Raw genomic sequence first — 17,773 nt, 5'->3', positions numbered from 1 at the left:
GCCACTCCTGCCATGTCTACAGCATCAGCCTAAGAGTAGATGACTGTGACATATGGCAATGTGAAGGAAAGACCCCAGAAATGAGTCACACAGTTCCCTGACACACCACTATGCTCTGGGAAAGTTGGGCTGTCTCCTGAGACAAAGAGTCATGGGCCCGATCATCACCTTGGATGAAGGGCAAGCACATATGTACCAAAACAGGCTGACTTAGCTCTTCAAATCCGAACCAGATGCCTGTCATAGTGAGAGGCAGGAAATGGCAGTCAGAGCAGTAGTCCCCCTAACTATTCCCACTGTGTCTTCCCACAACCATGTCCATCCTGGGACAGTGTCCAAAGGAATCACAAACCAGATGGCTTTTGCTGCTCAGGACCCTGGTCACTACCTATGCCTCAGCCCCATGACTGCTCTGCAAACAGCTGTCCACTGCTTGGAGCACAAAGGCCCATGCCGCAGGGTGCTCCTACCTTCATCCTCCACTCCCCTCCTCCTCCCCGCTCCTACTGTGGATGCTGAGACTCCCACCCCTAGACCTCCCTATCTGATATTAATGATCCATTGGGAGCCCAGACACAGTGGAGCTGTAACTTGCTGCCTACTTAATGTGCTGAAACACAAATGAATTATTGCTAATCTCTGATTAATAGATCCAGAATTAAAAGAAGGGATGGCTGGCAGCAGAGTCAGCACTGATGGGGCTCTATGCCCAGCAAAGACACAAAGCTGGGCCTGGAGATGTCACATGGCTGAGAGTCTGGGGCACCTAACCCTCAGGTCAGAACTGGGGTCCTTCAGGGGCACTGCAGGCAGAAGGTTCCCCAGTAATTCAGGAACACACTTCTCCTGTGGTGTTCCCTGGTTGGGGTCTTTCATTAAGGGCAAGGCCCAGGCACACCTAGCTTTAAGAATACCTTCCTCTGGGCTCTCAGAATGGAGGGCCTGGATATCCCTTCATCAAATGTCCTTTTCATCCCTGCCCCTACAGTGCTTCATCTAAACCAGGACTTCCCTTGAAGACCACAGGAGAATCATGTGGGGATGCTGCCTCCAAGTGGGCAGAGTTGATACAGTCTTCTGTATACAGCAAAGCCTCTAAGAGTAATACAAGGGAGGGAGCCCAGAACATTGTAGACAAGAGAACGGCTTGGCCACTTCTAAGCTGTGGCTTAGGAAGCATAAGTGGACTCCCTTACACAGAAGAGAAGGTGGAGTTGACTCCTCTACTGCCCAAACACCTGGGCTCTGCAGTTACGGGCTGCACAAACCTCTACTGAGGGTGTGCCCAGACAGCACGAGCCCTAAACAGGGCAAATGTTCATGTGTCATCTTCTATAGGGCAGAACTCCCAATTTGGCAGAGCTAGAAGAGGTATCTGTTTCAGGTTAGCCAAAGAGCCTGAGCTAAGGATTGAGGAGGGGCCTTTCCTCAGTGCTACGGTCAGTCTCAAGCTATGCTGGAGTTGCGGGCACTCTCCACAATTCCCTCCTTTCCTGGTCTCACTGGCAAAGTGAGTTTCAGATGCATTGTCTGCCGGCACTATGGGAGCAAGGAGACATGAGGGCTTCTGTAGCCTCCTCCCAGCAGACAACTCTCAAGCGCTTGGACATTCTTTCCCCAGTAGACACTGACCATCACACCCCAGATCTTGGCCACACTCAATCAGCCTCTTTTCAACGTTCCTGGGAGTCTCCTTTGAGCTCAGTGAGGAAATCTCTACTTGGGTTCAAGCTGGACATCTGTACCATAGACCTGGCCACCCTTCTCCCACTGAGTCCTCTTGGGTGATGGTCCCCCATTTCCTTTAGCCATTCAGGAGGGGCCTCCAGACTAGCACAATGGTGTGGTCAGGACAATCTGCCTGCCTCATGGCTATTCCTGGCTTCTGAGTAGGGTCTCTGGCTTCTGCTTTTGCAGGGTCTCATCCCCAACCCAGAAGCCAGAAGCTGAGGAAGGAAGGCCCTCCCAGGCCTATTCCCTCTCCCTTGGTCTTCCCTCAGGCTCCTCCAAATATAGGGGCCCACATTCCCACTCACACATGCTTCTGGCTCAGCAACTGGCTCCAGACCTCCACCACAAAACCATCAAAATGCTGGTTCTGAAAGAAATAGGTAAGTGAGGAGAAATGGGAAGCTAGGAGGACTAAGGGAAGACAGGAAAGAAGCCACTGGCTCTGCCCACCTGGCAAAGTAGCCCAGTCACTTACTCACAAGGCAAGACCTAAGTCTGCACTACACATTCATTAGTTCCTCTGAAGCAAGCAGCATGGGGAAGAGGTACCAAATAGCAGCCAGAAGAGCAAAGGTGTTTAGATGCTCACACTTCTCCACCTTTGCTGTAGCCCAGGCATACTGATGGCCAGCAGGGATGGGCCCACCCCAGGGAGAGTTATGGGGTTTTAGCCAAAGGAAGCTTTCTGGGCCTAGAGACAAAAACTATCCCATTTTTGGGACTCCCAAGGCTATGAGCAAGAGTGGGTGAAGTCTGAGTGGGGCTTATGCTATCCACCCTGGATGACACAGGTTGCACAAGAAGACATCCATAAAAAAGTCAGGCAAGAGGAGCCAAGTCATACCACCTGTAATCTCAGTCCTGGAGGAAGAGGCTGGTGGATCAGAAGTTCGAAGCCAGCCTCAGCTCTACATAGTGAATTCAAAGGTCAGTTTGGGCTATGTGAGATACTGTCCCCCCCAAATTTTTTTTAATATTTATTTATTTATTTGTTGTGTACACAATATTTTTCCTGTGTGTATGCCTGAAGGCCAGAAGAGGGCACCAGACCCCATTACAGATGGTTGTGAACCACCATGTGGTTGCTGGGAATTGAACTCAGGACCTTTGGAAGAACAGGCAATGCTCTTAACCTCTGAGCCATCTCTCCAGCCCTGTCCCAAAAAATTTAAATAAAAAAAAAGGCCACTAAGATTGTTTAGCAGGTAAGGACGCTTTCTGCCAGGCCTGAAAACCTAAGTTTGATGTCTGGAATTCACAAGGTAGAAAAGAATAACTCAGCAAGTTGTCTCTCTGCCCTCTACAAATAAGTTGTGCCATTTACCCTCTATACATGTGCACACAAAAATAAATAAATGTTTTTCTTTTCTTTTTTTTTCCCTTAAAGAGGCACTGGGCATGGTGGTGCAGGTCTTTAATCCCACCACTTGGGAAGCAGAGGCAGTTGGATCTCTATAAGTTTGAGGTCAGCCTGTCTACAGAGGGAGTTCCAGGCTAGCTAGGGCTGTTACTCGGAGAAACCTTGTCAAAAAACCAAAAAGCCAGACAGTAGCAGTGAACGTCTTTAATTCCAGCACTCAGGAGACAGAGACAGGTAGATCTCTGTGAGTTCAAGGCCAGCCTGGTCTACAGAGAGAGTTCCAGAACAGACTCCAAAGCTACAGGGAAACTCTTTCTTGAAAAACCAAAAAAAGGGGGGGGGGGGAGCCAGGTGTGGGCTCTTTGGGAGCCTCAGTCAGAGGGGGAAGCAAACGAGTAGGAGAGTGGGGAGTGGGAGGTACAGCCTATCTGGAGAAGTGGGGCCTGGTGGCCTGGGCTCCAAGCTTTATGGGAGCTTGCAGGTCCTGAGGAGTGCATAGGTCTCACCTTCGCCACCTGTACCACAGTCTTGCCGAGTTCTTCTATTTCATCCTCACTGTCTAAGACATTCTGGAAATCATCGTAAGTCCAGTCTTCAAAGAGAAGCCGGGGCACTGGTAGCAGGAGAGAACACACAGGAAGATTGCGGCTAGGAAACACTGAATTACCTTCTGCTACTTGTGTGCAAAAAAGTACCCCCTTGGCTCCCAGACCAGTGACAAGCAGGGAGGCTATCTAAGGCAATTATGGATCTCTCCAGTGCAGATATCCTATACACACAGCCTAGCAGGAGGAAGGAGGGGGGACAAGGAGATGCTAACATATCAAATACTTCTAGGGCTCCACCTTTCAGGAATCTGGCTGTGCCAGACCCCAGTTCATCTAGATCCTTGCTGCTGCTCCCCTGTCTACCTCAATCTGACCTGGTAGCTTCTACTCCTGCGCCACAGAAGAGGAATGCCAGGCCCCTTCCTGTCATTGCTTCCGAGCCTCCAGTAGTTTCCCCTAAGCCTGAGCCCCACAGGCTTCCTGTTGTCCTCAGGTTCGTGCTGTTCTTTGGGAAAATTTCCCTCCCCATACCAGCTGTGAGCTTCAGAGGCATAGGAAAGGTAGGGACAAAGTCACCCTCAGGCAGGCCCAGCCTAGGGTCTGGCTCCAGGAAACTCAGTAACACTTGCTGGACAGGAAGAAAGAAGGAAGAAAGAACTATGCAGGAAAATCACCAGCCAAAGAAGGAGGTGCTTGAGTTGGTGGTCAAGCTCAGCTGACTGCTCAGAGCATTCAGGGGAGAGATTTACCCTCAAGTGGCATAGGAATGTGAAAGGACCCTAGGTCAACCCTCGGAAGGTTGTGCCATCTACAAAGCATGGCTGAGGCTGCTCTCCTGACCATGTCCAGGCCTGCTGGACTCACCTATGCGCAGGCCTTTGGCATGCTTCTTGACAGCTCGCATCCACCCTGTTAGAGAAGAAAGGGACAGTCAGTATACAGCATGTGTCCAGTCCAAAGATCCAGACCATCACCCACTCCTGTCCCAGCCCAGGGGCAGTCTTACAGTTACTCTTATCCTCTATCTCTTCTACACCATTCCCTCTTCCTGCCCCCAGTCCCTTCCTCCCATCATCTTTCCCAGGTCTTCACGGCATCAGAGAAAGTCATTCTTGGTCTCAGAACTCCAAAACCAGCTAGCCCTCTCCTATCAATTCCGTCAGAGGCTAAACGTGGTTCAGCTGTGTCGATCGGGCCCCTCGAGCGCACGTGTCATCAGTGAGCTGTCCTTCTCTAGCCTATGCTCTTTGGACACCAAAGACAGAGCACTAAGGAAGAGACCAACAAGGGGGAGCCAATCACTTCACTGCTTAGCTGCATAACTGGCCTTCCTTACACTCACATGCAGCCCTGACATTCATGAGAAGGAACAACAAACAGCTCCTGGGACGAGAGTCAGAAAGGAAAAGGAAAAGGAAAAGGAAAAGGAAAAGGAAAAGGAAAAGGCAAAATTCCCAGTGCTCTTCAGTCTGTCACCTACTGGATAGTCTCTCACCTCCTATACTTGACCACACAGAGAACCTTACAGTGGTGACCACCTCAGGCGACTGTCTTTACCTGGCAGACCATGCCTCAGGCTTCACTCTCGGCCCAGCCATGTGGTGTGAGACAGCAAACTACATGTCTCTCACACTCACCCAGGTACCGAGTCACACTTGACATCTCTCATGGTCACACTCCTACAATCGCATCCAGAGTCATACCCGGATAGGCCTTAAACTTATAATTCTCCTGCTTCAACTTCCTGAGTAGCAGGGATTACAGGCCACAATCAATATCTTAATACATATTCACACTAATACCCGCTAGCTGGGTGTGGTAGCACTTGAGAGGCAGAGGCAGGTGGATCTTTGTGGTTTCAAGACTAGCCAGGGCTACATAGTGAGACTCTGTCTCAAAAACAAAACAAGTACATAACCAGAGTCACACACTCTCAGACACGCACAAACACATCCACTCCCACACATAGTACACTTTTATACTCAAACAGACACATGTGCACACTATCATACTCTTCTTAGCTCTCAGGGCAAGCACAGAAAAAAGAAGTGGAAAAACCTTGGTCCACATCATGGAGGCCTGTGATTTCAAACATCTCACGACCACGTCTCTTCAGCTGCAGCCAGACTGGTGAGATCTGTGTGAACTTGCTCCCAAAGACTTTGGCAACATCATAGCCATGGCTATTCCACTGGCAGAGGAAAGAGAGGGGAGAAAAAGAACAGTGTTGCCATGCTGCTGTCACTTGATGCTTTGGACATGCCCAGGACAGCCGTCAGTGGTGTGGGAGGGCCTTCTGTCTATGTATTGCTTTTATTGGTTAATGAATAAAGAAACTGCTTTAGCCTGTAGCAAGGCAGAACTTAGTTAGGCAGGGAAAACTAAACTGAATGCTGGGAGAAAGAAGGCAGAGTCATGAGAAGACGTAGTCCCACTGGAGACAAACACTGGAACTTTACCTGGTAAGCCACAGCCTCATGGTGATACAGATTAATGGAGGTGAGTTAATTTAAGATATGAGTTAGCTGGAAATATGCTTAAGCTATTGGTCAAACAGTATTGCAAATAATATGGATTCTGTGTGATTATTTCGGGGCTGAGCAGCCAGAAACAAACAAGTGGCCTCCTACTACACATCATTATCAACAGTGCAGGACTTGAGCTGCCATCAGTTCCCTGCCTGGGCTTCCTTCTCTCCCTTTACAAAACTCCTGGGATTGTAACCCACTGCCTGGGATCTAGGCTGATGTCCCTTCACTGGGGCTCTACAAGCCCCTACTCTGACTAGACAGCCCTAGAGTCCTCTCTACACTCAGGAGGAATTGCTGGGGGGTCACCCGAAGCCACAAGGAGCAAGCCCGAAGAAAACCATGGTACCCGTCCCTCTGACATCTTTATGCTAGCATCTCTCCTACAGTCTCATAGGAGCAGCAGCCAGGGAGAAAACACCAGCCAGGAGGACAGCCCGGTTCGGCACCACAGAACTCTGACTTACCGGAGTGACATAGCCTAGGACCTCTCCAGCAAAGTTTCTCTCCCGAGCCCTTGCTGAGCAGTAGCTACGATGTTCAAGAACCACATCCTCAGCTTTGATGTCCGTTACCACCAGACCCCGATCTTGGACAGGTTTATCTGAAAACTGAGTCTGAAACAAAAGGGAGAGAAGAAAGCTGTCTGATATCTGTTCTCACCATGAAATGTGGCATTAGAAGCAGCAGGAGCAGCAGCAAGTCTGTTCTTTCTGTTTGGCTGCAGACCACATCTCTGGATTAACATGGCACTGCTCATCTAAAGACCTTATAGGTAGAGGACTGAGGCCACAGCAGATGACTTATTTAGAGGGGATCTAGCACTCAGGGAGCAAAGCAGCATTTGCCAGGGGCTATTCAACCCTTAGTCTCAGCTGGAGATCTGGCAGGAGGCTATAGTGGCTCCTTCTACATATGAAGATTGACATTTACTCAAAACCACTGGGAATCTAGGCACCATAGGTCCATACACTGAGGATGTGTCAAACATATGCTATCCCACTGGCCAAGCCCTACCTGAATCTCCCAACCTGGATGTTAATATGCTGCCTCTACCCCACCGCTGCTCCTAGAAGTCTTCCATCAGGTTCTCAGCTAGCCAGTTCTGTTCACACTTTGGGGGCCCATTGCAGTATTCCCTGATTTCCCAGTGTTTGACTCCCTCTGGTCTTCCTGTGAGAGACAGAGTTTCTATTGCTGTGATGAAACACCACGAATTGAGAAAATTGGGGAGGAAAGGATTTTATTGGTTTACATTTCCATATCACTGTTCATCCCTGAATGAGGGCAGGAACGTGAAGGTAGGAGGCAGGAACTGATGCAAAGGCTAATGAATGGGTGCTACTAACTGGGCTGCTCATCATGGCTTGTGTGTGGTCTGCTTTCTTATAGAACCCAGGACCACCAGCTCAGGGATGGTACCACCCACAATAGGCTGGGCCTTTCCCCATTAATCACTAATTAAGAAAATGCCTAACAGGCTTGCTTACAATCCAATCTTACGGAGGCAATCTCTTAATTGAGGTTCCCTCATCTCAGATGACTTTAGCTTGTAGCAAGTTGACATAAAACCATCCAGCACAAATAGAGATGCCCACTGTATGGGTTCTCTACCCCAAAGTACACAGCATCTATCAGTCCAGGCCTGGGTCATAGGTATGGTCCTGTGTCAGCAGCCTGGTCAGCAGCATGGGGACTATTGGGACTAAAGAGTGATCTGGATGGGGGACCACGTTTGGGTTCGCAATCCCTAGAAATGTCCCAAAAGAACAGCACAAGGATCATGACAGAAATAGACTCTCTCTCATTCAATAACCATGGAATAGTGACAGCAGACAGAAGATGGAAAATGTCACAGCATACAGAGTCTGAGTAAGGAGAATAATGATACCAAAGGGCCTGTTGCCTCCAGTTCCAGAGGCTGCAAACTCACAGCCTCAGCAAGAATCATTCCCAGAGTCACACAGGCTGACTACTGGCACACTACTAGCTTCTCAGAAAGCTGTGTAAGGAGCCAGGAGTCAAGACACTCCTGATGGGGCTGGTGAGATGGCTCAGCGATTAAGAGCATTGCCTGCTCTTCCAAAGGTCCTGAGTTCAATTCCCAGCAACCACATGGTGGCTCACAACCATCTGAAATGAGGTCTGATGCCCTCTTCTGGCCTGCAGGCAGACACACAGACAGAAATTGTATACATAATAAATAAATACTAAAAAAAAAAAAAAAAAAAAAGACACTCCTGATTCACAAAGGTCCCAGCCAGGTAGGACAGGTTAGCTCTTAGCCACTGTGGTCACCTCAAGTTCCCTACCTTTTCCAGCAGCATCTTTGAGGCAGCTTTTTTGGCATCTGACTTTGACAGGGTGGTGTGAACGGAGCCACAGGCCAGAGCAAGCCAGAGAACATGAAGAAGTGGCCACATGGTGGGCGTGTCACAGAAGGAACCAATTTCTAGGTCCAGGGGGCTGCAGGAAGAAAGGAGTACATGAAGGCAGATGACCAGAACAGAAATACGGCAAGAACTAGACAAGTGTACTTATTCTAACAGGGCTTAAGTCCTCAGGACCCTTAGGCCAGCCCTTTCTACTAAAGTTAAGCCTCTAGAACTTCTAGATTTCCCTGCCCAGATCACCAGGTCCCCTCAGATAATTGCAAGCTGTCCAAAGATGTCTTCCCAACACAAACCAGCCAGCCAACTAGGAAAACTGACTCCCACATTTCCCACAAATTTTAAGAGATTTCAGCAGCAATGAGGCTGAAGTATGAAATAATGAAGCCATAGAAGATGCTAGAACAAACTATGGACAACTACTTATGTAATCGCAGGGAAGAGAAGCAGTTTTCAAGTATATCAATAAGGAGAAAGAATACAATAAGGAGGAAGAATACAAAAGAAAGTATCACCAGAGTTCAATATTTAAAAATGTGTAACTTTCAGGGCTGGAGAGATGGCTCAGCACTTAAGAGCACTGATTTCTTATCCAGAGGAGCCGGATTCAATTCTTAGCACTTACATAGCAGCTCACAATTGTCTGTAACTCTAGTTCCAGAGGATTTGACACCCTTACACAGACATACATGCAGGCAAAACTACCAACGCTCATAAAATAAAAATAAAGTTTCAAAGGTGGGCACTGTGTCAAGTGCCTATAGTTTCAGCTACTGGGGAGGCTGAAACAAAAAGCTTGCTTGAGCCCAAGGAGTTCATGGCTGGCTTGGGCAACATAGCAAGACCCTGCCTCAAATTTTTTTTTAATATTTATTTATTTATTATGTATACAACATTTTTTCTGTGTGTATGTCTGCAGGCCAGAAGAGGGCACCAGACCTCATTACAGATGGTTGTGAGCCACCATGTGGTTGCTGGGAATTGAACTCAGGACCTTTGGAAGAGCAGGCAATGGTCTAACCTCTGAGCCATCTCTCCAGCCCCTGCCTCAAATTTTTAAAAATGATAAGCAAAACTTTCATTTAGAAATTAAAAAGCAAATTTAAAGACAAGTTAGTCTGAAAAACTTATTTGGGACACATTTGACAAATTTCTACCCATAACTATCTGTAATATTAAAATTTTTTTTTTGTTATTGTTGTTTTTCCAGACAGGGTTTCTCTGTGTAGTAGCCCTGATTGGCCTGGAACTCACTCTGTAGACCAGGCTGGCTTTGAACTAGAGATCTACTTCCCTCTGCCTTCCGAGTGCTGGGATCAAACACCAGCCAAGGAAATTTTACCAATAAAAAAACCTGGTGTGGTAGCACGTGCCTGTAAGCCAGAACTTGGAGAGGTAGAGGCAGCAGGATCAGGAGTTCCAAGGTCAGATATGGATGTGGAAGCCAGTCTGTTACATGAAACTCTGTCTCAAAAACAAACAAGCAAACAAATGAACCAAAAAGACATTCCAGTAAACAACATCCCACTATAAATACAAGAAGAGGTTTCAAATATAGAGATACTTAAAAGCCTGGAAATAAAGAAACAAACACAGATGAAACATAAGATGGCATCTCCACTCAGTATATGAAGGGTTACGAAGAATGCTTCCTGGGAAAACAATTCACTCTTGGGCTCAGCGGGAATTTCGCTGGGAAAGGCCTTTGAATGACAACGTGGCCATAAATATTACACTGTCCACCATACACTTCCTTCCTTTTACAAGTTCCACTTCAAAGATGTCCCCCGCACAGGAACCAAGAACACAAACAAGCATGGTGGTGCCTATGATGGTGATCAATGCAAAAACACCACAAACTGCATTTATGCAGCAGTCTGTCGTCATTCGCTAGAGGCAGGATCTTATTAGGAACATCCCAGCTGGTCTCCAACTCAAGATCCTCCTGCTTCAGCCTCCCAAGTGACAGGACTACAGAGGCACACACCGTCATCCTAGCCCAGCTGTCTTGTTCTATGTGCATAGTGCTCACATAAGAAAGTATATAAGGAGCAAAAGTAGACACTGATAAGGAACTACGGGTTGTTTCCTTTCACCTCTATTTTCTGCACAGAATTTTCATTAGTTGTACAATTCATTTTTAGGTTCTAGGAGATTCTGGATAAACATGTGGGCTATCAATCCTTCGTGGGACTTCAAGACAAGGTGCGCAGAAGTGTATCAATCTAGTTCTATGTCTCTGGCAACAGTTTACTAGACCAAGCTAAAGAGAATCACATAACCCCAGGAGGGTTCTGTGGAGACTGACCCAGCCCAACAGGTGAGCATACAGTTTTCCTCTGTGGTCAAGAGCACCTAAAGATGCCAGAATCCTAGGCTGAAAGGCTCCAGACAAAGCAGCCAGGCAGAGTATGAGCCATTAACAGTACCTTAGAGGCAGGCCCCCTCCTATGCCTGCTGGCCCATTCCTAGGATCTCCTGGGCTGGCTGCTTGTTTCCTTTCTACTTCCCGTTGCTGTCACTTTCCTGAGCCTGCTGCTGGGGTGACCTGTGGAAAGCTAAGATTGTGGCCATAAGTCTCCAAGCTTTGGCACCCCCCAGGACACCAACCAACACACCTAGTGGAACTATGACTAACAAGTGGTCTTTGAGTAAGCAAACCAGGAAGATTCCATGACTAGAGAAGTCTAGCAGAAAATCTAGACCTCTGGCTCTGAGGACTTAGGAAAAAACTGGAGAGTATATAAAATAATACCGGATGCTTGAAGCCTCCAGCAAAGGCACCGACTGCTCTAAAAACTGGCTGTTTAGAGGGGTAAGATCCATGACTCTCGCACCCTGGTCTCCCATCCCACTAGTTTTTCCTCCATGACAAAATGAGAACTAAGAGGAGATAATTCTGTATCTCATGTTACCCAGCTCGCCACCCTGTCTTCACAATTGTGAAGCTTCAACTCTGAGGTTCATAGTCCCAGGAAATGGGAAATCCTGACCACAGTATAGACTTGGGACCAGTGGCCCAGAAAAAACATACAGCTTGCTTGGCCAGTTTGAGCCTGTGACTACCCTAGTTCCCAAGGATGTCTTTAGCCCCTGCACCTATATAAGCAAGGCTTCTCTCCCCTGGGAAAAGAACTGGGTCACAGAAGGAAAGCAATAAGAAACCAGGGGTAAGTAGTCCAGGACTGAGCGCACGTCCAGGTTCCCTGTGATCTAGACTTGCAGCTGAGCCTCTGTTCACCTCGTCAAAAGCCCTTGGCCTACCACCTCCTTATCCCCTGACCTGAGACCTTATACCTACAGGAAGAAAGGCCTAGAACCCCACTACTTGGGACTTGAAGTACAAGAATCTAAAGTTTAAGACCTGTCTGTACTACAGACTTCTAAGCCACCTTAGATTACTCATCAAAATAAGGAGGAAATGCTGGGAATGTAGCTCGGTAATTTGGCACTTTTCTAGAATGCACGAGGCCTTGCATTCAACTCCAAATGCCCACTTGCCAAAAAATAAGGGAGATGGGATGCGCTGAAGAGATGGTTCAGCAACTCAAAGGATGCACTGTGCCTGCAGAAGACCTGAGTTAGATTCCCAGCAGGTGCTCACAACCACCTGTAACCCCAGCTCCAGGGGATCTGACACCCCTCTCTGATTTCTGTAAACATCTGCACTCACATGCTCACACACAGACATAAACATCTATGTGTACTTAAAAACAAACAAACAACAACAAAAAAAACCAAACAACTTTTTAAGGGCTGGAGAGATGGCTCAGAGGTTAAGAGCATCAGCTGCCCTTTCAAAGAACCTGAGTTAAATTCTCAGCAACCACATGGTGGTTTACAACCATGTATAACGAGATCTGGTGCCCTCTTCTGGTACGCAAGCATACATACCAGCGTACACACGATAAATAAATAAATCTTAAAAAAAAAAACTTTTTAAAAAGACAGGGGTCTATCTGGACACATGGAAAAAGAAAATAGGTCCATTAGCTTGTGTCTGGCAGCAAGCCTTTAATCCCAGCACTTGGGAGGCAGAGGCAGGCGGATTTCTGTGAGTTCAAGGCCAGCTTGGTCTACAAGAGCTAGTTCCAGGACAGGCTCCAAAGCTGCAGAGAAACCCTGTCTGGGAAAACCAAAAAACAAAACAAAACAAAACAAAAAAAAAAACAAAAAACACACAATACTACCATCATGGACCTTACTGCTCATAAACATCAGTCTCCAACTTTCTAGACCACCAGGGTGTGGATGGGCGAGGCATGTGAAGGGCGCCCAAGCTACTGCACCTTCCGTGGCTCCCAATGACCACTGCTCTGATCATCATTGGGGCAAACTCTCCATCATGTTCTTCATATGGCAGACTCCCAGGGTTTTACAGTATTCTCACATCAAAATGTGTTTTGTCCCCAAGCATTAATGACCATCCTTTGGGCAAAATATTCTGCATGTAGTGTGGAATGTTATGAATTTGGCTTACTTGAGTTTTGGCTCTTGCTTTATACCAAGCTAACAATGGAGAACATGCGACAGGCCCAGAAACTCTGGGGCTACAGATCCCATAGCACTGGAAGCACTGTCTTAGTGAGGCCGACAAACAGTTACAGCAGAAGCTTTCAAATCTTCCTCAAGCGGACTTGAAGCAAGGTATGTCAGGTGCTTCCTACAAAGAAATGCGTTAATGTGTGCAAACTATGTATATATCTGTTACGTGTGTGCAGAGTTAGAGAAGCTAATCAGAGTCAACTTCAGTTCTCTTTTAAGAACTAGCTTTCAGGGGCTGGAAAGGTGGCTCAGCACTGGTTGCTTTTCCAGAGGACCTGGGCTTGATTCCCAGCATCTACATGCCAGCTCATAGCTGCCTAAACTCCAGTCTCAGGGGATCTAATGACTTCTTCTGGCCTCTTCGGGCACTGCAAACACACGGAGCACAGACAAACAGGCAGGCAAAACTCACACGTATATAAAAATAAAGTTGGTGAGAACACTAAAAGTGGGGTAGGCTGGAGAGATGGCTCAGCAGTTAAGAGTGCTGGCTACTTTTCCAGAGGATCTGGGTTCAATTCCTAGCACCCACATGGCAGCTCACAACTGTGTGTAACTCAAATTCCAGGGCATCTGACACCTTCACATAGACATACATACCAGCAAAAAACACTAATACACATTAAATAAAAATAAATAAAACATTTTTTAAAATTAAAAAAGAACTAGCTTTAGACTGGGTATAGTGGGTCACATCTGTGATGCCAGCATTAGGAAAATGGAAGCAGAGATATTAAGAGTATAAGGTCTTAAAAAATGAAACAAAAGAGTACAAGGTCAGTTGTACCTATGCAGTTGAGTTCAAGGCCAGGCTGGGCTAAGAGATCCTATATCAAAACAACAAAAACAACAAAAAGACAGCCTTTGGCCCTCAGACTGATCTCCTGCTTTGGTATTGAAAGACTTTTGAGGGATGCTGACTGATGTGCCTGACTGTTAGCTACCACCACCTATTAGTGATTTAGTGCCACTAATAGGTGGATCGAATCCATGGCTCCACACACACTAAGCAAACGCTGGGCCACACTTTCAACCCTCTGAGTTCTTTTAATAGATTCACTGCTCTTACATCAAATATGACAGTTGTCCTACATTTTTACTTTTGAGGACAAATTTAGGAGCAAACTGTGCATATGAAAAGGTAGGTGAGTGCATGGTTGGAAATGAAGGTGACATAAGAAACAGGATGATCACAACCCCAGGTGACATTTATTGACCATACATTGTTGCATGCCAAACCTGGTGAGTTACCCACACGTTCTCTCCACAGCTCAGGACCCAGGTATCAGTGTTGTTTCCATTCACAGGTGAGGAGAGCAATGCAGGGGGCAGCCCACTAAGCCTCGGGGCTGTGGCTACCACACCATGACCAAGTTCACAAGGCAATGCAAACATGACCGCTAAAAGAAGGCTCAAGTTCCAGCTCTGTCAAGAGCACACTTTCTCTTGTCCCCCCCGGGCTCCAGTCTAGAGACCTGTGGAAATTCCTTTGGAAATGTTCCAGGATAGAGTCTTCAAGGTTTGAGGGTGTGCTGAGGGTAAGACGCAGCCTCACGCACCCAGCAAACTTGAAGGAACCCACACAACTTGCTGTATACCCTCCTACCTCAGGCTGGGCTTGCCAGCTACCATTCTGCCACACTGAGCTCATGCCTCCACTATGGCCCCACTAACTTGTTTGCACACTCGTGACTCCTCAAGTTACGCACACTAACTCAAACAACTGACAACTGACTTCATTACCTTCCTGTCTCTTGTTTACACTCCTTCATGCATCACTCACCCGTGCTTCTCCACACGCAGCCACACTGGCACATGCTCACACTCATTACTGCCGACGGGCACACACACACTTCCTACCGCTTCTCCTCCTACCCCGTCCCCCTTTTTTTTCGAGACAAGGTCTCATTATGTAGTCCACTGTCCTGAACTCACTGTGTAGACCAGGCTGGCTGAGAACTCACAGAGATCCACCTGCCTGCCTTTGCCTCCCAGGTGCTAGGATTAAAGTCCTGTGCCACCGCTTCCGGCTCTCTCCCATCTATGTCATGACCTGTGAATCTCATAGTCTCAGGCTCAAAAGCGTGCTCTTGTTAACGCACGTGCCCTGGCACTCCTACACAAGGACAAGGTCACATTCTCTTCCGGACTTTCTCTCATCCTGACACTTACTCTTTCACCCTCGTTCACACTAACACAGTTGCTCCTGCCCTCACACTCATTCTCACCCTAGCAAATCCATTCATCTTCACACCTGTTCTCACCTCACACATACACACTCGGGCCCTCACACTGCTGTTCACCCTCATTATCAGCTCACTTTCTCACACACTGACACACTTGTTTTCTCACTGTCACATCTACTCATTCTCACACTAAACCTCACATCTGCTTATTCTCACATTAGCTCACACTCAAATCTACTCATTCTCACACTAGCTCACAACCTCACATCTGCTCATTCTCACACTAGCTCACACTCACCCTCACACCGCTCATTCTCACACCAGCTCACACTCAATCTCACATCTGTTCATTCTCACACCAGCTCACACTCACCCTCACACCTGCTCATTCTCATACTGGCTCACACTCAATCTCACACCTGCTCATTCTCATACTCAACCTCACACCAGCTCACACTCAATCTCACATCTGCTCATTCTCACACTGGCTCACCCTCACCCTCACACCTGCCCTCACACTCGTTGCTCCCTCAAACGCTCTCATCCACGCGCTCTCCTTTCCGCTCACACTCTGCCCGTTCGGTCCGGAGAGAGCCTCGCTGCCTGGCGTTCCCGCATCGTGACGCGGAAGCAGAGGCAGTCCAAGAAGGAACAGGCGTCGCCGCCGCCGCTGCCGGGCTCACCTTCATGTCAGAAGACCGGCCAGACCCATCAAGCACGGCCGGAAGACGATTCATCGGGCCGGAAGTCCCGCCCACTGGCCGCCGCGCGCTATCGCTGCGCCACGCCAGCTTCCTATATGCCATGCGCACGGCACGCTGGGATGAGGCGGGGCCAAGATGACTGGAGGGCGGGGTTAGAGGTGGAGCCTTGTAGAAGCCGGCAGGCGGAGAAGGGCGGACGGTGGGCCGGGACTCGGCAGTTGGGTGGGGACAGTGCCGCGAGCGCGGACTGGGTACTGAGTGGCCGTGGACTTGTTTCTGCTCGTGCAGCCAGTCTCCTGCTTGCTCGGGGTCTGGTCTACAGTAGAATCGTGCAGTCAGATCCCGAGATCCTCGCGGAGCTCCTGCTGATGTTGCTGAGCGTCGCCGGCTGCGGGCTTGCTGGCTGTCTGGCTTAGTGCCCGTGCTGAAGTCTACGTCACGTCCACATTTGAGACCATCGAGGCGTCCAGCCTGAGGGTCTTGGGAACCTATCCCTGCCAAGCCTGGGTAGCGCTGACGCCTTCGCGCGTGGTCAATTCCATGGTCTCCCAGGTGTGTCAGGACCGACCCTGTTTCATGCACTCTGTGCGCTAGGCCTTCCTTGGCCCTCTCTCTGCATTACCCCTGCTGCCACATTTCTGTCACCATCCACAGGTCTGCAGTGCCCACTGCACGGTCTCCAGCAGGGACACTGCGTCAGGAGATGTAATATCCTTCCACGGATGGCTTGCACAGCGAACATTCTGCCTGTCTGAATCCCAGCGCTGTCTCTGTCTTCGTTTTGGTCTTGCAAATTGTAGGAGCCAGAACCCAGGGAGGCAGACAACTCTCTCCACCCCCATTTCAGCCTTAGCAAGGGGAGGCCAGACAATTTTACGAGTGGGTTGAATGCACACGTGACCAGCATTTTTTATTTTTTCATCAAGCTTACTGGTCCCCACCCCCATCCCTCGCTGTTCCCAGCAGTTTCCTGCAGAAAACCACATTTGGCCTGTACACACCCAGTTAAACCCTCCGCCCCGCTCCGCCAGGGCCTGTTGCAGAATTCGCAGTGTGGCTGATTTCCCCATTCCTGCTGCTGCAGAGGTTTCTCACTGAGCTGAGCTTGGTGTTCTTCCTTCCTAATCACGTTTCCTCCTTTCTCTTCCCCATATTCTCTGCCAGCGGGGCTGGGTATGTGTGCTAAGGCATGTTGTGCATCACCATCTGCTTTCCTGGCATCCAGCTCAGCACCCTGCTGCCCAGAATGGTGACTCCAAGTGCACAAGTGCAGCAGAGCTACATTGGATGTCCTGTCTTTTTTTTTTTTTTTTTAATCGGTCTGTTTGTTTGTTTTTCGAGGCAGGGTTTCTCTGTGCAGCCCTGGCTGTCCTGGAACTCAAACCAGACTGGCCTCAAACTCAGATCTCAGATCTCAGAAACTCAGATCTCAGAGATCTGCCTGCCTCTGGCTCCCAAGTGCTGGGATTAAAGGTGTGCATCACCACTGGCCGACTGAGAACAACGTTGTCTTAAACCAGCAAAGACGTTTTGGTCACTGATCCAATTGAGGTTAGAGGTCTCTGAGCTAAAAACTTGCAAAGTCCACTAAGGATTCAATTCCTGATCTGTGTTGGTAAGAACAGAAAGCAAAGAGGCCAAGAACAGTCCCTCTGCAGGGCTCCATTGGATAGATGCTCAGGAGCCTGTTGAGAAGCTAGCACAAAAAAATATGCCCCCACCCCTTCCACCCCCAACCCTGCTACACAGCTGGACCAAGGTGCAAGATCCCTGGTGTGTGT

General features: G+C 48.5%; 1 protein-coding gene across 3 annotated transcripts in view; it reads right to left on the bottom strand.

Moving 5' to 3' along the window:
- Window positions 1-16,110, bottom strand: part of Chid1 (chitinase domain containing 1) — a 38,686-nt gene extending 22,576 nt beyond the window's left edge. Inside the window, exons 1-8 of one of the 3 annotated variants that reach the window (XM_048458166.3) lie at window positions 15,972-16,051; window positions 13,038-13,220; window positions 8,480-8,633; window positions 6,635-6,784; window positions 5,698-5,830; window positions 4,504-4,548; window positions 3,598-3,704; window positions 2,037-2,098 (exon numbers count right to left, since the gene is read on the bottom strand). In XM_048458166.3, the coding sequence (XP_048314123.1) occupies window positions 2,037-2,098; window positions 3,598-3,704; window positions 4,504-4,548; window positions 5,698-5,830; window positions 6,635-6,784; window positions 8,480-8,590 (608 nt within the window). In that variant the 5' untranslated portion in view covers window positions 8,591-8,633; window positions 13,038-13,220; window positions 15,972-16,051. Of the gene's footprint in view, window positions 1-2,036; window positions 2,099-3,597; window positions 3,705-4,503; window positions 4,549-5,697; window positions 5,831-6,634; window positions 6,785-8,479; window positions 8,634-10,986; window positions 11,106-13,037; window positions 13,221-15,971 lie in introns of those variants that run through there. The other 2 variants (XM_048458165.3, XM_048458167.3) reach the window with 2 other exon arrangements.
- Window positions 16,111-17,773: the final 1,663 nt, after the last annotated feature.

This window comes from Myodes glareolus, chromosome 7, assembly GCF_982192425.1.
Source record: "Myodes glareolus chromosome 7, mMyoGla1.1, whole genome shotgun sequence".
In the NCBI taxonomy this organism is placed as follows: Eukaryota; Metazoa; Chordata; class Mammalia; order Rodentia; family Cricetidae; genus Myodes; species Myodes glareolus.
This window is presented reverse-complemented; position numbering and strand designations above follow the sequence as displayed.